At 45.6% G+C, this 23,479-nt stretch overlaps 1 protein-coding gene across 1 annotated transcript in view; it reads left to right on the plus strand.

Moving 5' to 3' along the window:
* LOC141271858 (uncharacterized) overlaps positions 1–23,479 on the plus strand; it is a 158,552-nt gene that overhangs the window by 131,558 nt on the left and 3,515 nt on the right. Inside the window, exons 14-17 of the mRNA XM_073682053.1 lie at positions 2,425–2,604; positions 2,688–2,811; positions 2,895–2,992; positions 11,171–11,261. Coding sequence (XP_073538154.1) covers positions 2,425–2,604; positions 2,688–2,811; positions 2,895–2,992; positions 11,171–11,261 — 493 coding nt within the window. The remainder of the gene's footprint in view (positions 1–2,424; positions 2,605–2,687; positions 2,812–2,894; positions 2,993–11,170; positions 11,262–23,479) is intronic.

The raw sequence follows: 23,479 nt of genomic DNA on the forward strand, positions 1-23,479 counted from the left end.
CTTCTTTGCCGTGTCATTGGTGCCAACATGTATCAGAAGAAATGGGTGGACATCCTTGGAACTGATGAGCTTCGGTATCCTATCGGTAACATCCTTGATCTTCGACCCTGGGAGGCAGCATACTTCTCTTGCGGTTATGTCCGGTCTGCAGATAGCTGCTTCTGTTCCTCTCAGTAGTGAGTCTCCCACCACCACCACTCTTCTTCCCTTCTTGGCTGTCCTTTTTCTTGTCGCTTCTGGGTGTTTCTGGGTGCTCTTTCCTTTTTTGCTTGCTGGTAGTTCCTCATCCTTAGGTGTGCCATCTTCGTCCTCCACTAGTCCTTGGAATCTGTTTCTCAGTTGTGTGGTTGGTGGTGTCTCCATGGTCTTCTTGCTTCTTTTGGTCACTTGCCTCCACTTGTCTGCCTCTGGAGGTTCTCTGATGCTTCCTTGACTTTCCGTGACCAGTAGTGACGCTTCTGTTCTGTCCAGGAAGTCTTCATTTTCCTTGATGAGTTTTAATGTCGCAATTCTTTCTTCCAGTCCCCGCACCTTTTCTTCTAAAAGAGCCAGTAGTCTACACTTCTGGCAGGTGAAGTTGGTTTCAGCTTCTGGTCGATCTGTGAACATGTAGCACATGTTGCAGTTCACCATGTAGGTTGTCACATCTGCCATGCTGCTCCTTGTCCCTGCTGACTTGATGTCTGTCTTCTTTCTTGTGATACCCTAGGACAAACAAATTAAACAAATTCGCGCGCCGTCAGGCGTGCGGTTTGGCGATGCTTTCCAAGCAGCTGGTCCCGGCTGTACCCAACGATCTTCTAGCTGAAGGAGACTCTTCGCTTTTCCCAGAAGGCACCTGGAATATGCAAATTGTCCTCTTCAAGCTTCAATCCCTGGTTTGGCGATGCTTTCCAAGCAGCTGGTCCCGGCTGTACCCAACGATCTTCTAGCTGAAGGAGACTCTTCGCTTTTCCCAGAAGGCACCTGGAATATGCAAATTGTCTTCTTCAAGCTTCAATCCCTGGTTTGATCAGTGCCATATGTTTTATCATAGTCTGCAGTGTGATAGTCCGCAGACTGTATGTGATGAATGGGTGTCTAGTCACTATATGGTCACTGCAGCTTACATTTTTAAAGTGGTTGTCTAACACATTTAAGCGAGTAGTGTAACAATTAAAGCTAAAGTCGGCACAACCTGTCGGTGATGTACTATTTGGGTGAGGACACTTATTGTATGTGGGCTGGTAAATTTTATGTGCCAGAGCTGCTTTTTAGTCCCTGTCGGGCCCTGGTCTTCAGTGATTGATCATTTTTAATGGCTTACTGAAAAAATGGTAACTAATGTAATATAAACTGGTGAAAAGACATTCTCTGTCTCATCAAGATTGGGGAATGTTCTCTTTCTGTTTTGTAAAATTGTGATTTTTTTTAAATTTAAGCAGAAGAATACCTCTCAGGTGCTTCTAAAAGTTAGCTGTGCATGTTTACTAGTGTCTCACTTAGGGCAGGTTTTCTCAGTGGCCTATCAAAATGGCGAGCTGTGACTGCAAGAAGTGTGGTGTGGATGTGTGAGCGGGCTGGGGGGTGCGCTTAGCCAATTGTCTGCCTGTTGTGGTAGATGAATGGATGGGTAAATGTGAGAAGTGGAGTCCTCTTTTAGGCTATGTGCACAGATTGAGTATTTGATGTCAGAAATTTCTGCAACGTTTCTGCATCTCTTGGCTGGAAAACGCAGCCTCAAAAACGTTGCGTTTTTGCCTGCGTTTTTTCAGTGCATTCAATGGATGAAAAAACGCAGGCAAAAACACACAGATAATTGACATGCTGCAGATTATTTTCTGCACCAAATCTGCAAGTTAAAAATACTCAATGTGTGCATGACACTTCAGGTTTCTCATTCACTTTGCTGACATCAGGTTTTGTGACAAATCCGCGCAGGAAAAAACCCGACAAAAACCAAACCAAATCTGCAACATGTGCCCACAGCCTACAGTCGCATCCGAGCTACAAGTGCAGCAAGTGGGTGATGTTTATAACATTCCAGTTTACACGATCTGAGAATACAATATCTACACATTCTATCTCCTGATATGTTTCCCCTTATTATTTCCAGTAATTATATTATCGCATGGATTTTTTATGAGGTTACATCGGCTCATCTTCTTCATGTTCAGGTCCCTACAATATCGGATCCTTTCAGTGGAGATCTATATAAGAGAATATTCCTGATTGACCCGTCAAGGATGGATAGGGACGGGGTCAAGATGGAGGAGAGGATATTACACCTCACCCTAGAGATCCTTTACTGGCTTACTGGAGAGGTAAGCGATTCTGATGACATCACATTACATCATTCTTATCTATGGAAATAACAGAACCGGAGAGGTGAGGACTCTGGAAATGTCTGAGTGTGAGATTTATTAATGTGTTTCTCTATAACAGGATTATGCAGTAGTGGAGAAGACCTCTAGTGAGCGCTGTCAGGCCTCTGAGTCTGAGGGATGGGGAAGAACCCTGATCCCAATCACTGAGCCTCCATCTCACCCCCTGATACATGAGGACATCAATGACCAGAAGATCCTAGAACTCCCCTACAAGATGATTGAGTTGCTGACTGGAGAGGTGACACTTCTGGGAATGCTGGGACATTATACAGTAATGCTATGAAGGGATCGGGGGGATGACGGTATCATTGTATGTGTCAGGTTCCTATAAGGTGTCACGATGTCGCTGTCTATTTCACCATGGAGGAGTGGGAGTATTTAGAAGAACACAAGGATCAGTACAAGGACGTCATGATGGAGGATCCCCAGCCCCTCACATCACCAGGTAATAGACAGGACTAAATACACACAGTCTATAATTATCTGTATGTAAAGAATGAATTCAGTGCCTGTATCTGTTTCCTCCAGTTATATCCAGTAACAGGACAACACCAGAGAGATGTCCCCGTCCTCTTCTTCCACAGGACTGTAAACAAGAAGATCCCAGTGTTCCTCAGGATCATCAGGTAGATGGAGAGAAGGTGTCATGAGTAGTGTTGAGCATTCCGATACTGAAATATCGGGTATCGGCCGATATTCACTGTATCGGAATTCCGATACTTAATTCCGATACTTTTATAATATCGAATACCGGAATCGGAAGTTCCCATAATGCCTGCGCTCTGCAGTGTCTCTGAAGGATGACAAGCTGGATGGCAGCGCTCAGCTGCGATCCAGCTTGTCATCAGAATGCCATCCCAGCGTGGGAGAATTCTCCTGATTGTTTAAAAGCCGGCGCGCGGTAAAAAGCCGCCGGCTTTTAAACAATCACGCAGCCCCATACTGCTTCCCCGCAGCCTCCCACCCCGATCCTCCGCTCCCCTCGCCACCTCCCATCCCGATCGTAAGTTAGGACCGGGCGGGGAGCGCAGCACCAAGGAGCGAAGGACCCGGGCGGGGAAGCCGGCAGTGAAAAGACTTCACCGCCGGCTTTCCCGTTCTGTGCTGCGCTTTCCCGCCGGTTATTTCAAATGAACAGCTGAGGTATCAGGTGATGCCGATCAGCTGTTCATTTGAAGTAGCCGCGGTGCCCTCAGAGGGTTCATGTGAGTTCATGCTTGACTGCATGAACTCACATCAACTTTCCCACGGCCGCACAGGTCAGCCTCACCTCCCGGACCCGTCATGATTAGTGTGTGTGCGGGGTGTGTGTGTGCGGGGTGTGTGTGTGCGGGTGTGTGTGTGTGCGGGGTGTGTGTGCGGGGTGTCTGTGCGATGTGTGCGGGGTGTCTGTGCGATGTGTGCGGGTGTGTGTGCGGGTGTGTGTGTGTGCGGGTGTGTGTGTGTGCGGGTGTGTGTGCGGGGTGTGTGTGCGGGGTGTCTGTGCGATGTGTGCGGGGTGTGTGTGCGGGGTGTCTGTGCGATGTGTGCGGGTGTGTGTGCGGGCAGACATAGGCCGATGTGACACTACTACTCCCATCGGCCTATGTCTGTCCCCCGTCCACTCCTGCCAGCAGGATCAGCTCGATGGGAGCAGTAGTTCCCATCAGCCTGATCCTGCTATTTAAATTGCCCTACTGTGTCCCCAATAAATGTTAGATACATGTCATTGGTGGCCAGTGGTTACCTAAAAGAAATTAGTTCATACATTACCTGTCCCCGCCGATCGCCACCTAAAATAAAGTAAAAAATAAAAAACTACACCTATACTCACCAAGACACCTAATTCCCCGAAGCCATCGATCTCCTGTAATAAAATATAAAATAATAAACCACAACCTTATCCTTACCCCTCCGTAGCAGTCCACGAGTGTCCCACGAAGATCTCCAGTTCAGAGCAGCCACATAGAATGTGACCGCTCTGAACCGCTGCCGCCGCTAGAATGACGGGGCCGTAAGGGTTCACCGGAGTTCAGGCAGCGCTGCTCCGGTTAGCTCCTTTACGGCACTGCTGTATCGTGAGAAATTCCCACGGTACAGCACTGCCGTAAAGGAGGTCTCCGGAGCTGCGCTGCCTGAATGCACTCCGGTGACCTCAGTCAGTGGCTCCCGCTGCCGGGAGCGGACGTGTTCCCGGCAGCGTGAGCTTACAGCAGCCATGCACAGCTGTCACCATCTCCAGATGTGACAGCTGTGCATGGGAGATCAGCGCAGGAACGTGGACAGGTAACTATTTTTTTTTTAGTAAACTAAGAATTAAATAAAATGGTGTTTTATTTCAAATAAATTATTTTTTTCTGGGTGTAGTGTGTTTTTTCTTTTTAACACTTTGTAGGTTAGTAATGGGGGTGTCATATAGACGGCCATCATTACTAACCTGGGCTTCATGGCAGCTGGCGCTGACATGAACCCCACCACTATTACCCCCTGCCACCGCACCAGGGCAGCGTGGAAGAGCGAGGCTAAGTGCCAGAATTGGCGCATCCTATGGATGCGCCATTTCTGGGGCGGCTGACGGCTGGTGTTTCTAGCCTGGGAGGGGGCCAATATTCATGGCACCCTTCCTGAGCTATTAATATCAGCCCCCAGCTGTCTGCCTAGCCTTTGCTAGCTATTAAAATAGAGGGGACCCCACGTCATTTTTTTTTGGGGGGTCCCCCATTTTAATAGCTAGTAAAGGCTAGGTATTCAGCTGGGGGCTGATATTAGTAGCCTGGGAAGCTCCGTGGGTTTTACCCCCTTCCCAGGCTTCAAACATCTGCCCCAGCCGTCTGCTTAACCTCCGCTAGAGACTAAAATTATGGGGGATCCCACGCCATTTTTTTTTTAAATAAATCCTTTATTTTAACACTAAATGACATTTGAGGACTTAATAAAGATGCAGTCCCTAAATTATTATTTATTTTTTAATAAATTTTTCCCAAAACTTTTGACGTGGGCTTCGCCATATTTTTGTATGCCAGCCAGGTACAGCATCCAGCTTCTATGAACGCGCCATTTTCCGGGGCGGCCGCGGACTGCAATTTTCAGCGGGGGGGGGAGGGCAAAAAGCTTGGGCCTCCCTGCGCTGCAGATTCCATCCCCCAGCTGCCTAGTTGTACCTGGCTGGACACAAAAATAAGGAGAAGCTCCACGTTTTTTTTTTTTTAATTATTTCATGAAATTCATGGAATAATTAAGAAAAAAAGGGCTTCCCTATATTGTTGTGTCCGGCTAGGTACAAATAGGCAGCTGGTGGTTGGGGGCAGCCCATTCCTGCCTGCTGTACCTGGCTGGACACAAATATAGTGTGAAGCCCCACGTCAATTTTTTTTTAATTATTTCAGGAAATTCATGAAATAATTAAAAAAAAATTATGTGGGGCTTCGCCCTATAATTGTGTCCAGCCAGGTACAGCAGGCAGGAACGGGCTGCCCCCAACCACCAGCTGCCTATTTGTACCTAGCCGGACACAACAATATAGGGAAGCCCTTTTTTTCTTAATTATTCCATGAATTTCATGAAATAATTAAAAAAAAAAATGTGTGGCGCTTCGCCCTATTTTTGTGTCCAGCCAGGTACAACTAGGCAGCTGGGGGCTGGAATCTGCAGCGCAGGGAGACCCAAGCTTTCTGGGTCCCACCCGCTGCAAATTGCAGTCCGCAGCCGCCCCGGAAAATGGCGCGTTCATAGAAGCGCCATCTTCTGGCGCTGTACCCAACTCATCCAGGGCCCTGGTGCGGTGGCTCACTGGGTAATAAAGGGGTTAAGGCCAGCTTGGCATTATCAGCTGGCCCTAAGCCCGAAATTCATGGGGTCACGCCAATATTAGACATGACCGCCATGAATTTCTAGTAAAGTATTTAAAAAAAACACAAACACCCAGAAAAAAGTCCTTTAATTGAAATAAAGACACAATTCTTTATTGTTCTAAATTAAACCATACTTACCGCCACACCCATTCCAGCTGAAGCCAACGATCTCCTGCAATAAAAGTAAAATAATAAAGCAACCTCATCCTTACCTTTCCATGGTTCCCAGGACAGCTTCAGCTCTGCTACATCGAGATGACAGGCTGGACCGCAGCAGAACGCTGCCATCCAGCCTGTCATCCCGCGGACACTGAGAAGCGCAGGCATGCTTGCGCTCCTCAGTGTCTTTCTGTGACGTCATCCAGATGAGCCGAGGTCATGTCCAATGAACTCAGCTCACCTCATGCACGTCACTGACAGCGTGGGAAAATTCTCCTGCACTCAGCGCTTCAGCGTGAGAATTCTCCCACGCTGTCAGTGACGTGCATGAGGTGCGCCGAGTTCATGGGACATGACCTCACCTCATGCACGTCACTGACAGCGTGGGAAAATTCTCACGCTGAAGCGCTGAGTGCAGGAGAATTCTCCCACGCTGTCAGTGACGTACATGAGGTGAGCCGAGTTCATTGTCGGCTCATCTGGATGCCGTCACAGCCAGACACTGAGGAGTGGAAGTATGCCTGCGCTTCTCAGTGTCTGCGGGATGACAGGCTGGATGGCAGCGTTCTGCTGCGGTCCAGCCTGTCATCTCGATGTAGCAGAGCTGGAGCCGTCGTGGGAGCCATGGAAAGGTAAGGATGAGGTTGCTTTATTATTTTTCTTTTATTGCAGGAGATCGTTGGCTTCAGCTGGAATGGGCGTGATGGTAAGTATGGTTTAATTTAGAACAATAAAGAATTGTGTGTTTATTTCAATTAAAGGACTTTTTTCTGGGTGTTTGTGTTTTTTTTAAATACTTTACTAGAAATTCATGGTGGTCATGTCTAATATTGGCGTGACCCCATGAATTTCGGGCTTAGGGCCAGCTGATAATGCCAAGCTGGCCTTAACCCCTTTATTACCCAGTGAGCCACCGCATCAGGGCCCTGGATGAGTTGGGTACAGCGCCAGAAGATGGCGCTTCTATGAACGCGCCATTTTCCGGGGCGGCTGCGGACTGCAATTTGCAGCGGGTGGGGCCCAGAAAGCTTGGGCCTCCCTGCGCTGCAGATTCCAGCCCCCAGCTGCCTAGTTGTACCTGGCTGGACACAAAAATAGGGCGAAGCTCCACGTTTTTTTTTTTTTAAATTCATGAAATTCATGGAATAATTCAGAAAAAAAGGGCTTCCCTATATTGTTGTGTCCGGCTAGGTACAAATAGGCTGCTGGTGGTTGGGGGCAGCCCGTTCCTGCCTGCTGTACCTGACTGGACACAAATATAGGGCGAAGCCCCACATCAATTTTTTTAAATTATTTCATGAATTTCCTGAAATGATTTAAAAAAAATTGACGTGGGGCTTCGCACTATATTTGTGTCCAGCCAGGTACAGCAGGCAGGAACGGGCTGCCCCCAACCACCAGCTGCCTATTTGTACCTGGTTGGACACAACAATATAGGGAAGCCCTTTTTTTCTTAATTATTTCATGAATTTCATGAAATAATTAAAAAAAAAAAATACGTGAAGCTTCTCCCTATTTTTGTGTCCAGCCAGGTACAACTAGGCAGCTGGGGGATGGAATCTGCAGCGCAGGGAGGCCCAAGCTTTCTGCCCCCCCCCTCCCCCCGCTGAAAATTGCAGTGCGCAGCCACCCCGGAAAATGGCGCGTTCATAGAAGCTGGATGCTGTACCTGGCTGGCATACAAAAATATGGCGAAGCCCACGTCAAAAGTTTTGGGAAAAATTAATTAAAAAATAAATAATAATTTAGGGACTGCATCTTTATTAACTCCTCAAATGTCATTTAGTGTTAAAATAAAGGACTTATTTTAAAAAAAATTGACGTGGGGCTTCGCCCTATATTTGTGTCCAGCCAGGTACAGCAGGCAGGAACAGGCTGCCCCCAACCACCAGCTGCCTATTTGTACCTGGCCGGACACAACAATATAGGGAAGCCCTTTTTTAAAAAAATTATTTCATGAAATAATTAAAAAAAAATTGACGTGGGGCTTCGCACTATATTTGTGTCCAGCCAGGTACAGCAGGCAGGAATGGGCTGCCCCCAACCACCAGCTGCCTATTTGTACCTGGTTGGACACAACAATATAGGGAAGCCCTTTTTTTCTTAATTATTCCATGAATTTCATGAAATAATTTTAAAAAAAAATGCGTGGGGCTTCGCCCTATTTTTGTGCCCAGCCAGATACAACTAGGCAGCTGGGGGCTGGAATCCGCAGCGCAGGGAGACCCAAGCTTTCTGGGCCACCCCCGCTGCAAATTGCAGTCCGCAGCCGCCCCAGAAAATGGCGCGTTCATAGAAGCGCCATCTTCTGGCGCTGTACCCAACTCATCCAGGGCCCTGGTGCGGTGGCTCACTGGGTAATAAAGGGGTTAAGGCCAGCTTGGCATTATCAGCTGGCCCTAAGCCCAAAATTCATGGGGTCACGCCAATATTAGACATGACCACCATGAATTTCTAGTAAAGTATTTAAAAAAACACAACACCCAGAAAAAAGTCCTTTAATTGAAATAAACACACAATCCTTTATTGTTCTAAATTAAACCATACTTACCATCACGCCCATTCCAGCTGAAGCCAACGATCTCCTGCAATAAAAGTAAAATAATAAAGCAACCTCATCCTTACCTTTCCATGGCTCCCACGACAGCTTCAGCTCTGCTACATCGAGATGACAGGCTGGACCGCAGCAGAACGCTGCCATCCATCCTGTCATCCCGCAGACACTGAGAAGCGCAGGCATACTTCCACTCCTCAGTGTCTGGCTGTGACGGCATCCAGATGAGCCGAGGTCATGTCCAATGAACTCCGCTCACTTCATGTACGTCACTGACAGCGTGGGAAAATTCTCCTGCACTCAGCACTTCAGCGTGAGAATTTTCCCACGCTGTCAGTGACGTGCATGAGGTGAGCTGAGTTCATTGGACATGACCTCACCTCATGTATGTCACTGACAGCGTGGGAGAATTCTCACGCTGAAGCGCTGAGTGCAGGAGAATTTTCCCACGCTGTCAGTGACGTGCATGAGGTGAGCTGAGTTCATTGGACATGAACTCGGCTCATCTGGATGACGTCACAGAGAGACACTGAGGAGCGCAAGCATGCCTGCGCTTCTCAGTGTCTGCGGGATGACAGGCTGGATGGCAGCTTTCTGCTGCGGTCCAGCCTGTCATCTCGATGTAGCAGAGCTGGAGCTGTCCTGGGAACCATCGAAAGGTAAGGATGAGGTTGCTTTATTATTTTTCTTTTATTGCAGGAGATCGTTGGCTTCAGCTGGAATGGGCGTGATGGTAAGTATGGTTTAATTTAGAACAATAAAGAATTGTGTCTTTATTTCAATTAAAGGACTTTACTCTGGGTGTTTGTGTTTTCTTTTAACTTTGACTATGGGGTTAGTAATGGGGGTGTCTTATAGACGCCTCTCCATTACTAACCTGGGCTTGATGTCAGCTGGCATTATAAGCTGACATCAACCCCAACCCTATTACCCCCTGCCACCGCACCAGGGCAGCGTGGAAGAGCGAGGCTAAGTGCCAGAATTGGCGCATCCTATGGATGCGCCATTTCTGGGGCGGCTGACGGCTGGTGTTTCTAGCCTGGGAGGGGGCCAATATTCATGGCACCCTTCCTGGGCTATTAATATCAGCCCCCAGCTGTCTGCCTAGCCTGTGCTAGCTATTAAATTAGGGGGGACCCCACGTCATTTTTTTGGGGGGGTCCCCCATTTTAATAGCTAGTAAAGGCTAGGTATTCAGCTGGGGGCTGATATTAGTAGCCTGGGAAGCTCCGTGGGTATTACCCCCTTCCCAGGCTTCAAACATTTGCCCCAGCTGTCTGCTTAACCTCCGCTAGAGCCTAAAATTAAGGGGAACCCCACGCCAATTTTTTTTTAAATAAATCCTTTATTTTAACACTAAATGACAAGTACAGTAATCAACACTGTCACTGTACTTCATATATATGTGACTGACATGTTTCTATCTATCTAATCTATGTGTGATTCTCTATTCCTTCTATTCTAAATTGTCGGGTACAGATGCTGAATTGCCGGCCGGCTTTCTTAAAGAGACGGTGCATGAAAACACTATTATTTTTTTAAATAAATCCTTTACACTAAATGACAAGTTCTGTAAGCAACACTGTCACTGTACTTCATATATATGTGACTGACATGTTTCTATCTATCTAATCTATGTGTGAAGCTCTATTCTGTCTGTTATAAATTGTCGGGTACAGATGCTGAATTGCCGGCCGGCTTTTTTAAAGAGACGGTGCACGAAAACACTAATATTTTTTTTAATAAATCCTTTACACTAAATGACAAGTACAGTAAGCAACACTGTCACTGTACTTCATATATATGTGACTGACATGTTTCTATCTATCTAATCTATGTGTGAAGCTCTATTCTTTCTGTTGTAAATTGTCGGGTACCGGTGAATGCCGCTGATGAATTGCCGGCTTTTCATGTCATTCTACATTATTCTTAGTTGTTTTACTTCATGTAGAATTAACCTACAAGGAAAGAAAGGGTTTATTTTCATTCCGATATTTGTGTCCCATTGACTTGCATTGGTTTCCGGTATCGGAATCGGCGATATCCGATACTTTTTGGGTATCGGCCCGATCCAATCCGATACGATATTTCCTGATATCGGAAGGTATCGCTCAACACTAGTCATGAGATCTCCCCTATGATGTGTAAACGGCTGTGAAGGTCTTGTTTTATCCACCAGTTTTATACTTGTGTAATGAGAACAGTGGAGATGTCAGGATTAGAGCTGATCATAGATGTGACTTTTCCAATATTTGTTTCAGGATAAAGATCTGACCCATATTAATACTACAGAGACATATGTGAGGGGTGATGAGCGGTGTAAAGAGGAGATTCCTACATATGACTACCCAGGTGAGTAGTAACCACTAAATGTAGAAAAGTTACAGATTATTCTCAGTCACTGTCTGTCACTGATTTGTCGGCGGTGTTGTCCGGTCATATCATAATTAAAGGTCACGATTTTGCCACTATACCACTGCATGCTCCTCCACCCAAATCTATCCCCATTAGTTTGAGTATTTCTATAAGGACTTGTACTGGGATCATCCATTGTTTAATCTGAGAGGCCAGAAAATAAAAATCCCCTTTATTAAATGTAATGTATTGTACTAATAATGTTTAATCTTGGCCAAATGTGAATTTCTGTACAATAACAGCAGAGTTTCCCTATATTCTGACTCTTCATTTTCTATAAGAAAAGAACAGTCTAACTTCAAAGAAGTTCACGATAAACGACACAAAAAAAAGGTTAAACCTATGCCATGATATGTCTCTAAGCTGTGCGTGATTGGTGGCTCCATATCATGCATTTCATGTTTTTGATCCTAAGAATGAAGATTATTGCAAAATCTCTCCTGAAATGGGAAGCACTAATACTTTTTCTACTTTTCTAGTCAGGACTTATAGAACCTCCAATGGTCCATCATAAATGAGTGCAACTCCAGTTTAGTGCACTATGTTGAAAAGTTCGCTCTGAATGTCTAATATTTCTTAAAGAAACTCATCTGACAGAAAATATTATCCCCTACAATAGTTTGGATTGCCGAGAGCTACCAGGTCACATACTATAATTACCCAGAGATGTCACAGTTTTTCTCTACAGTAGAGATTGCACAAGATCCTCTCATTTAATCGCTTTCTGCTGCAGCCAGTTTTGTTCCTAATCAGACCCCATATTTCACATCTGACATGTGTCATTTTATGTAATAACTATAAAATGCTAACCTGATTCAAGTGATTCTGAGATTGTTGTTTTTTTTCGTGAAACATTGTACTTTTCGTTAATGTTAATTTGCTTTAAGTTTATGAAAAAAAATCTAAAACTTGCCCAAAATTTTGAAGAATTAGAAAGTTTAAACATTGAATGCCTTTAACCCCTTAACACTCAATGACGGGGATAACCCGTCATGGCTGGATGCTCGTTCGTGCACCATGGCGGGTTATCCCCGTCATGACTTTGAATTGTCACTGCGTGTAAACTCGCAATGACAGTTCAGTGCCGACAGCTGTCACAAACAGCTGAGCGGCAGGGAAAGAGGTGCAGGGACCCATGCCGGTGGTCCCTGCATCCAGATTGCTGCGATTGGTCAGTCAATCTGATTGACCGATCACTGCAGTATCGGGCAGGAGAAGCTGAAATTTCAGCTTCTCCTGCCTGATCAGTGCCGGAGCTCAGCGCGGCTGGTGGCTGAGCTCCTGCACTAACAGCCAGGAGCAGTGTCATCTCCGCAACTGGCGGTTAGCCCCCTGAATGCTGCGATCGCAGCGTTCAAGAGACAGGCAGAGGAACCGGAGCTCTTTCTGCCTTCTGATCGGCGCCCCGACCGTTGCCATGGTGACCCAGGGTCATCATGACGACCCCCGGGTCACCAAGCTACGGAAAGCTCCTGAGATCAATTCACAGCATGGTCTCAGGGGCTTTCACTACAGGTATAATGTACTGCAATGCTAGTGCATTGCAGTACATAATACCTGTAGAAAAACTGAAAGTCCCATAGTGGGACTAAGTAAAAAAGTTTAAAAAAAAGTTGTAAAAATCTAAAAAAAAAAAGTTAAATAATTAAATATATTACACTAATAAATACACATTTTTATGTAAAAAAATAAAAATAAACCTGCTCTATAAACATGTCACACTAGCTCACCCCTTCATTGAACAGCGTAAAAAAAAAACACATTGGAAACTATGCCTTTTCATCATACCGCTGGAAAAAAGTGGAATAAAACGTGATCACAAAGACGGATGTAAATAATAATGGTATCGCTGAAATAGTCATCTTGTCCCGCAAAAATCAAGCCGCCATACAGCTACATCAGCTGAAAAATTAAAAAGTTATAGCTGTCAGCATACAGTGATGGAAAGATAATTATTTTCTCTTAACATTTTTATGTAAAAACATAAAAAAATTGCATAAATGTGGTACCGCTGTAAACGTACTGACCCGAAGAATATAGCTGCCTTATCAATTTTATCACACAAGTAGCGACAAAAAAAAAATTCCTGAATTGTTGGTTTTTGTACATTCTGCCTCTCAAAAATCAGAATAGATAGCGATCAAAAAATGTAATTTGCCCCAAAATGGTACCAATAAAAACGTCAACTTGTCCTGCAAAAAGCAAGCCTTTAGATGACTCTGTCGGTCGAAATATGGAAAAATTATAGCTCTCTAAATATGGTGATTCAAACATTAGTTTTTGCAAAAAAAGCGTCTTTTAGTGTGAGACAGCTGTCAGTCATAAAAACCCAATATCAATCTGGCACCGCTGTAATCGCGCCGACCCGAATAATAAAGTCGCCTAATCACTTTTATGCTGCACGAGAAACGGTGTCAAAAATAAATAAAACCAGTTCTTCACCTGCTGCTGATTTTGTTTATTCTGCCTCCCAAAGTTCGCAGTAAGGCTCGGTGCACATTTATCTTGCGCTCTAAGCTGAGCGCTTACACCTGGGTTTCCGTGTAAATCTCTGAAATAAGTGATTTAGACGGAACCCCTGACGGAAGATTCCCTGTAATGAGGCAGATGGAGGCACCGTGGACGCCGTCTGACCTATGATCTGGTGGTGTCCATCTTTTTAGGTGTAGATAAAAGCGCGGTCGGCCACAGTTTTGTGCACCTCTGAAAAGAAGGACAACGCTGAACAGAGGCCAGACGGAGTCCAGAGTAACTCTGCTGCCTCATCCCATTATAGTGAATGAATCCCACAGGGGTTTCATCTGAATTGCGTCATTCGGAGATGGAAACCCCAAAGTAAGTGCTCAGCGTAGAGCGCCGGATAAATGTGATCTAAAATGTTATGTAAAATATTCCCAATAAAAGCTTCACATAAAAGCCCCAACTCAGGTATGTCATGTGTTAATGGAAATATAGGGGGCTTCCACGTTACTGGTAGTACAAAGGCTCTGGAAAAGCAAAATAGCTCCTTGCCTCCCAAAAGAAACACCAAGGTTACTTACCGGTAGCCGTTTTTTTCTGAACCCATGACAGCACACCTTGACAGAGGGATCCGCCCCACCAAGGACAGGAAACCGTCTGAAATAAAAGGGCGGTACCTCTCCCTCGCTTCAGTTGGATTACAGAGCATTGAGAGGACCTCCAGAAAAGGTTAGACACATAGCCAACACCTACAATATATATATATATATATAATCACCCAAAATGTAAAGTGGTTCACCAGGGCTTGAGAAAGACAGGGGGGGGGGGGGAACTACGGGTGCTGTCATGGGTTCAGGAAAAACAGGCTACCGGTAAGTAACCTTGGTGTTTTCCCCTCACCCATGACAGCACACCTTGAGAGAATTTTGGAGAATATGAGCATCCTAAGGAGGGACCACCTCCTGAAGTACCCTTCTCCCAAAGGTAAAGGTCAGAGGAGGATAGATCCAACTGATAGTGCTTGTAGAAGGTGGATGGTGCAGACCAAGTAGCAGCTTTACATATCCGGTCAGTCGAGACATCTGCTCTGTCTGCCCAGGAGGTTGCGACAGCTCAGGTGGAATGAGCTTTAATACCGTCCGGTGCCGGAACACCTGTAGATGTATAAGCTAGACAAATGGCCTCCCTAAGCCACCTAGCAATATTTCATTTTGATACCCCGTGACCTTTCCTACTCCCCTGAAAGGCCAGAAACAAGGACTTGTCCTTCCTCCACTGCCTAGTCATGTCTATGTACTGTAGTAATGCCTTTCTAACATCTAGATTGTGGAACCTAACCTCCTCAGGGTTTTTAGGGTTACTGCAGAAAGAGGGAAGTACAATCTCCTGATTACAGTGGAATCTGGATACAACTTTTGGAAGGTACGCTGGATCTGTATGCAGGATGACCCGGTCCTCCTGAATTTGGGTGTATGGGGGATCAACAGAAAGGGCCTGCAGGTCACTCATCCTACGGGCAGACGTTAGGGCCACTAAGAGGATGGTTTTGAGGGTGAGAATCTTTGGAGAGATAACCTGCAGGGGTTCAAATGGGTCCCCAGAGAGTGCATTTAAAACCAAATTTAGGTCCCAGGGAGGAACTCTGAGAGCCCGAACTGGCTTAGCTCTGGAACAGGATTTAATGAATCTAGAGACCCATCTGTTCCCTGCCAGGTTACATATAGAGCACCCCAAGGGCGGACACCTGAACTTTAAGTGTTCCCGTAGCCAACCCTAGGTCACGTCCCTTTTGTAAAAACTCTAAGACTTCTCTAACTGGAGGTTTATCCGACAATGGGGAGTCTATAAAATCCAGGAATTTTCCCCAGATTCTGGAATAAATTTTAGTTGTTATGGGCTTTCTACTACCCAACAGGGTAGAAACTAGGCCTGGTGAAAACCCCCTATTGCTCAGTAACAACCTCTCAAATTCCAAGCCGCCAGATGGAAACCTTTGGCTTGTGCATGGAATATTGGTCCCTGGATGAGAAGGTCCGGCCTGTCCGGCAGGACCCAGGGATCTGAGACCGACATTAGGCGAAGCAGGGAGAACCAGGGTCTTTTGGGCCAAAAGGGGGCTATTAGAATTATCCTCACCCCCTCCTCCCGAATTTTCCTCACAACTGCCGGGATAATCACTATCGGTGGAAACGCGTAGGCCTTCCTGAAATTCCAGGGAATGTGGAGAGCGTCTACAGAATAGGGATTCTCTGTTGGATTTAGTGAACAGAATCTCTCCACCTTCCTGTTCGCCCTGGTGGCGAACAAATCTATGTCCGGTGACCCCCATAGCTGGATAATCTGTTGGAAGACTATCTGGTTTAGAGCCCACTCTCCTTGTCTTAAAGTGTGGCGACTGAGGAAATCTGCTCTTGAATTTTCTACCCCCCGGATGAAAAGAGCACTGAGGGATGGGAGATGTTGTTCTGCTAGATGCAGGATCCTGTTTGCCACTACCATAAGGGAGCGAGATCTTGTTCCTCCCTGGTGATTTATATACGCCACTGTCGTCCGATTGTCGGACCTGATCTGGACATGGCGACTCTGTATGTGGGGAAGGAAGCCTATCAGGGATTTCTCCACTGCCAAAAGCTCTTTTAGGTTTGATGATGCTTCTTTTTCGTGACGTAGCCAGAGCCCCTGAACTGAGAGCTCTGCTAGATGACCCCCCCCCAGCTGGAGCCACTTGCATCTGTTGTAATTGTGTGGTCGACTGGTTTGGACCATTGTAAGCCTGCGGTCAGATTCTCCCTGTTTGTCCACCAGGAGAGGGAGTTTACTGTCACCAAAGAAAGAGAGAGTTTTCTTCCTAAATGTCCGTTGAAGGATTTCTGAGCTGACATGACCTCCCACTGAAGAAGCCTCATATGACTCTGGGCCCATTTGACTGCCAGGAGACAGGAAGTCATGGAGCCTAGTAGGGACATTGCTTCTCTCAAGGACATCACTTGAGACCTTATGGCCCTTGAGACCAGGCTGATTATTTTGCAAACCTTGTCTTCCGGGAGGAAACAGGATTGGCGTTGGGAATCTAGGGTCAAGCCCAGAAAGATCTGAGTCCTTGAGGGGGATAGCTTTGATTTTTGAATATTTATTAACCACCCCAGGTGATGTAAAGCTGTCCTGACCTCTAAAAGTTGAGAGGAACAGTGGTCCTCCAATTTCCCTATTATCAGAAAGTCGTCCAGATAGGGAACAATCACCACGTTCTTGATTCGGAGAAAAGCTGTCACCTCCGCTATAACCTTTGTAAATACTCTCGGTGCTATCGAGAGTCTAAAGGTAGGGCAGTGATTTGGAAATGTCTCAATTGCCCTTGGATGAACAGGGCTACCCTTAGGTTCTTCCGGTAGTCTGGATGGATTGGGACGTGATAGTAGGCATCTTTTAGGTCGATGACCGCCATGAAACAATTGTGGTGTAAGAGTTTCACTGCAGAGTTCACTGATTCCATCTTGAAAGTCTGGTTGATTATCAGCTGATGTAGACTTTTGAGGTTGATAATGGTCCTTAAGGACCCATTTGTTTTGTTTTTTTATCACAAACGGGGGAATAAAATCCCCGTCCCCATTGTGAAACTGGAACTTCGTGAAGGACCTGCTTGTTGACTAAGTCTAATACCTCTGATTCTAGAGCCATCTGCTCCTCCCTGGACTTCCTCCTGGAGGTGATCATGAAGGTTCGGTGAGGGACCTGACAAAAGCGTATCTTTAGGCCATTCTTTATGATATCCAACACCCAGGGATTTGAAGTGATGGCTTCCCAAGCTGGGATAAAATGGGAAAGCCTTCCCCCGACCTCTAGCCTCGCGTCATTGGGGAGATTTTTTGGAACTGGAGGATGGTCCTCCAAACATGTAACCAGAGTCCTTTTTAGATCTGGGCTCCCATCTTTTCCTTTCTCCCGGAGGGCGACCCGGTAAATCTCTTCCTCCGAAAATAGGACCTTTTTGTTTCCCCTGTGAACCCTGGGAAACCTCTCTTTCTATCGCCAGCCTTCTCCAAAAGCTCGTCTAGTTTTTGGCCAAACAAAAGTTTACCATCACAAGGAAGAGAACAAAGCTTATGCTTAGATTGTAGGTCTCCTGGGCAACCCTTGAGCCACAGGGCTCGTCTGGCAGCATTAGACAAATTTGCCGACCTGGCAGCGAGTTTAACTGAATCCGTTGAGGAGTCGGCCAAAAAAGCAGATGCTGCTTGTAGCAAAGGCAGATTGGAGAGGATTTTATCTCTGGACATCTTTTTATCCTTGAGCTGGTCTCCTAATTGCTGAAGCCACACCATAAGTGACCTAGCGACACAAGTGCCTGCTACTGCTGGCTTCAGGCCCCCTGCCGCTGCTTCCCAGGTGTGACGCAGGAAGGAATCTGCCTTCTTATCCAGAGCATCCTTTAGTCTGCCCGAATCCTCCAGGGGTAGGGACGATCTTTTGGATGATCGGGCGACAGACCCGTCAACTTTAGGAATTTTGTCCCAGGACTCAGAGACACTATCCTCGAAGGGGTACCTCCTTTTAGAGGATGAGGGTAATACTCCCGATTTCTCCGGCTTCCTCCATTCACGGTCTATAAGGGTCTGAATTTGGGGATTGACTGGAAAGGAGCGTCTTTTTTTCCTCCAGGCCTGCGAACATAATATCTTCCAGGGACCTGGCTGCCTTCTCCTCCCTCAACCCCATGGTAGATCTGACTGCTCTGACCAACTTGTCAGTATCCTCAATAGGGAAACAGGGCCTACCACTGTCTGATGAAGAGGAGGATGCCGAATCACTGAGGCAAAGATCCTCTGACTGGGAGGATAAATCATAGTCGGAGGAGATATCTTTATGGGATCTCTTTTTCCCCTTTAGTAAGCCTTTCAGGGAATCCTGCACCTCTGAACGGATTACGGACCTCAAATTAGAGGCGAAATCCTGGGTGCTCTCCGCTATCGTTTGGCAGAAACAGCTTTGTGCAAGCTGTATTAACCAATCTATGGAAAGGGGGGCCTGGCATAAGGTTCAAACCCTGTGCTTCTTTTTGGCGCTACTCTTCTTAGGTTCCTAAGGAATGAAGCACATAATAACTTTCCATTACTATTAAGTGACATTCACGAAGATCACTCACCCCTGAAGTCACAAAAGAGTACCGGATTTGGAGGCTGTGGCGGGACATAAGACGAATCCCTTCTGGATGGCCCTGAAGCGTCCGACACCTTACTCCTCCTGCTGCCGCTGCGGTTGCTGGAACGGCCGTCCGTGTGCGAGGTGTCTGACTGCTTCTTCCGCTGGCGTTGATGCGGTGGAGGTGTCAGCTGCTGCTGCTCCTGGCTGTCCTGGTCTGCCATAGCTGCTACACCCGAGCATGAGTATAAGCAGCGCTTGTCAGGAGCCCCCCCACCTTAAATAGGGCACATCCGGACCTCCTCCGGTCCATGTGTCCTCCCCCCTCCTGACACCCACCGGCCGATCTTTTAAAAAACCGGCCGGCAAGCGTTTACAGGGCGCCGCCATCTTGGTTCCGGGTGCCGCCCCCGACATCATCAGGCACGCCTCTCCCAGCGTGCACCGCGCCGTGACATCAGGCGTTTCACACCCGGAAGACGCTGCTCCCGGCGTGCGACCAGCCACGAGCCTGCAGCAGGGAGAGGACAGCGCAGCAGTCTGCGGGGAGCCGGAGCCCTCCTCACCACCTGCGCCCGCTCGGACACTGCTCCAGGGAACCGCAGACGGCGCTTCTGGGACCCGGAGCCCGGTGCACAGGCAGGTGCCCGCTCTTCCACACCGTAACGGGCCCATCTTCAGACAGGTTCCCATCAAGGACAGGAAACCAACTGAAGCGAGGGAGAGGTACCGCCCTTTTATTTCAGACGGTTTCCTGTCCTTGGTGGCGTGGATCCCTCTCTCAAGGTGTGCTGTCATGGGTGAGGGGAAAATTCAGCAAATTCTGCGCTCCCAAATCCAAATCCTCCCTCCCTTCTGAGCACCGCAGTGTGTCTAAACCACATTTAGTGTCCACATGTTTGGTAGGGTTATACAGTGCTGACCAAAAGTATTGGCACCCCTGCAATTCTGTCAGATAATACTCAGTTTCTTCCTGAAAATGATTGCAATTACAAATTCTTTGGTATTATTCTCTTCATTTAATTTGCTTGCAAGGAAAAAACACAAAAGAGAATGAAGCAAAAATCAAATCATTGATCATTTCACACAAAACTCCAAAAAAGGGCCGGACAAAAGTTTTGGCACCCTCAGCCTAATACTTGGTTGCACAACCTTTAGCCAAAATAACTGCGAACAACCGCTTCCGGTAACCATCAATGAGTTTCTTACAATGCTCTGCTGGAATTGTAGACCATTCTTCTTTGTCAAACTGCTCCAGGTCCCTGATATTTGAAGAGTGCCTTCTCCAAACTGCCATTTTGAGATCTCTCCACAGGTGTTCTATGGGATTCAGGTCTGGACTCATTGCTGGCCACCTTAGAAGTCTCCAGTGCTTTCTCTCAAACCATTTTATAGTGCTTTTGGAAGTGTGTTTTGGGTCATTGTCCTGCTGGAAGACCCATGACCTCTGAGGGAGACCCAGCTTTCTCACACTGGGCCCTACATTATTCTGCAAAATTTGTTGGTAGTCTTCAGACTTCATAATGCCATGCACACGGTCAAGCAATCCAGTGCCAGAGGCAGCAAAGCAATCCCAAAACATCAGGGAACCTCCACCATGTTTGACTGTAAGGACCGTGTTCTTTTCTTTGAATGCCTATTTTTTTTTTCCTGTACACTCTATGTTGATGCTTTTTCCCAAAAAGCTCTACTTTTGTCTCATCTGACCAGAGAAGAAGAAGTGGGGTTGTCCTGGGTATCCTACCATACAGTCCCTTTTCATTCAGACGCCGACGGATAGTACGGGTTGACACTGTTGTACCCTCGGACTGCAGGGCAGCTTGAACTTGTTTGGATGTTAGTCGAGGTTCTTTATCCACCATCCGCACAATCTTGCGTTGAAATCTCTCGTCAATTTTTCTTTTCCGTCCACATCTAGGGAGGTTAGCCGCAGTGCCATGGGCTTTAAACTTCTTGATGACACTGCGCACGGAAGACACAGGAACATTCAGGTCTTTGGAGATGGACTTGTAGCCTTGAGATTGCTCATGCTTCCTCACAATTTGGTTTCTCAAGTCCTCAGACAGTTCTTTGGTCTTCTTTCTTTTCTCCATGCTCAATGTGGTACACACAAGGACACAGGACAGAGGTTGAGTCAACTTTAATCCATGTTAACTGGCTGCAAGTGTGATTTAGTTATTGCCAACACCCGTTAGGTGCCACAGGTAAGTTACAGGTGCTGTTAATTACACGAATTAGAGAAGCATCACATGATTTTTCAAACAGTGCCAATACTTTTGTCCACCCCCTTTTTTAGGTTTGGTGTGGAATTATATCCAATTTGGCTTTAGGACAATTCTTTTTGTGTTTTTTCATTGAAGACAAATTAAATGAAGATAATAATACCAAAGAATTTGAGATTGCAATCATTTTCAGGAAGAAACTGAGTATTATCTGACAGAATTGCAGGGGTGCCAATACTTTTGGCCAGCACTGTAATTTCCAAAATGGGGGTCACTTGAGGGGGGATTCTGCTCTTCTAGCACTTAGGGGCTTTGTATATGGAGTCCGCAAACTATTCTAGGAAAATCTGCGTTCCGTCCCTCCAGAGTGTCGCCGTGTGGCTAAGCAGTACTGTACAGCCATATACGAGGTATTGCCACATTCAACAGAAATTGCGAAACCAATTTTAGTGCCATTTTAGCAATTATCCCAGTATGAAAATGTAAAATCTGGGGCTAAAACAACATTTTTGCTGTAAAAATTTAATTATTTTTTCCTTACTGCCCAATGGTATAAAATTCGGTGACACACCCTTGGTGTCAGTATGATCACTGCACCCCTAGATGAATTCATTGAGAGGTGTAGTTTGTAAAATGGGGTCATTTATGGGGGAACCTGCTATTCTGGCACCTCAGGGACTCTTCCAGTGGATCATGTCACCTGCAAACCACAACAGTAAAATCTGCACTACAATATGGTGCTCCTTCCTTTCTGACCTTTGCACTGTGCCTCAAAAGTAGTTCCCAATTACATGTAGGGTATAGGCGTACTTGGGAGAAATTGCATAAAAAATGAGAGGTCCATTTTCTCCTGTTACCCTTGTGAAAATAAAAAAATTGGGGCTAAAATAAAATTTTTGTGATTTTTTTAAATTTATTTTTTATTTTCATGGCTCATTGTTATAAACTTCTGTGAAGCACCTGGGGGTTCAAAGTGCTCACCATACCTCTAGATAAGTTCATTGAGGGGTCTAGTTTCCAAAATTGGGCCACTTGTGGGGAGTTTCCGCTGTTTAGGCACATCAGGGACTTTCCAAACGTGACATGGCGTCCGCTAATTATTCCAGCAAATTTTGAATTCAAAAAGTCAAATGGCGCTCCTTCCCTTCCAAGCCCTGTCATGTGCCCAAACTGTTTTTCCGCCACATATTGGGTATCAGCACGCTCAGGAGAAATTGCACAATACATTTTGGGGTCCATTTTTATCTGTTACCCTTGTAATAATAAAAAAATTGGGTCTAAATGTAATATTTTGTGAAAAAAAAAGTTAAATGTAAATTTTTTTCTTCCTCATTGCGTCAGTTCCTGTGAAGCACCTGAAGGGTTAATAAACTTCTGGAATGTGGTTTTGAGCACCTTGGAGGGTGCAGTTTTTGAAATGGTGTCTCTTTTGGGTATTTTCTGTCATATAGATACATCAAAGTCACTTCAAATGTGATGTGGTCCCTAAAAAAAAGTTTTTAGAAATTTTGTTTGAAAAATGAGAAATCGCTGGTCAACTTTTAACCCTTTTAACTTCTTAAAATTTTTTTTTTTCCAAAATTGTGCTGATGTAAAGTAGACATGTGGGAATTGTCGTTATTTATTAACTATTTTGTGTGACATATCTCTCTTATTCCAGGGCATAACAATTCAAAGTTTGAAAATTGCAAAATTTTCACCAAATTTCTGTTTTTTTTTTTTTTTTTACAAATAAACGCAAGTTATATCGAAGAAATGTTACCACTATTATGAAGTACAATATGTCACGAAAAAAAACACTCTCAGAATCAGGGGGATCAGTTGAAGTGTTCCAGAGTTATTACCTCATAAAGTGACTGGTTTGAATTGAAAAAATTGGCCCGGTCATTAACCTACAAAGTGGCTCGGTCCTTAATGGGTTAAAACAATTAGTGATACTACACAAAATAGTCAATAATTAGCATTTTCCGTATTTCTACTTTACATCGCCAGCATTTTTCAAACATCCTTTCATTTTTAGGACTTTAAAAGGCTTAAACAACTAACTATCATATGTTCAAAGAAATTTACCTATTTTTTGAGTTACTTGAAGGGACAATATTTTAGAAAATTGCGCTCCTCATAGTATCAAACACCACATTTGGGAAATGGTGTATCACAGCAATTAACAAAAAATTGAAATGCAAGAATGAAAAAAGGGGAAATAGTAAGATGGACCTCCACGATATATTTTACAACTCTTCCTGAATTGGACGATATCCTAGTGTTTGGGCACATGGCAGGACTGAGAAGTAAAGGAAGTGGCATTTTTTTATGAGAATGCAGATTTTGCTG

This window comes from Phyllobates terribilis, unplaced genomic scaffold (assembly GCF_046119375.1).
Source record: "Phyllobates terribilis strain yellow unplaced genomic scaffold, ASM4611937v1 Scaffold_5__5_contigs__length_657084704, whole genome shotgun sequence".
Lineage (NCBI taxonomy): Eukaryota > Metazoa > Chordata > Amphibia > Anura > Dendrobatidae > Phyllobates > Phyllobates terribilis.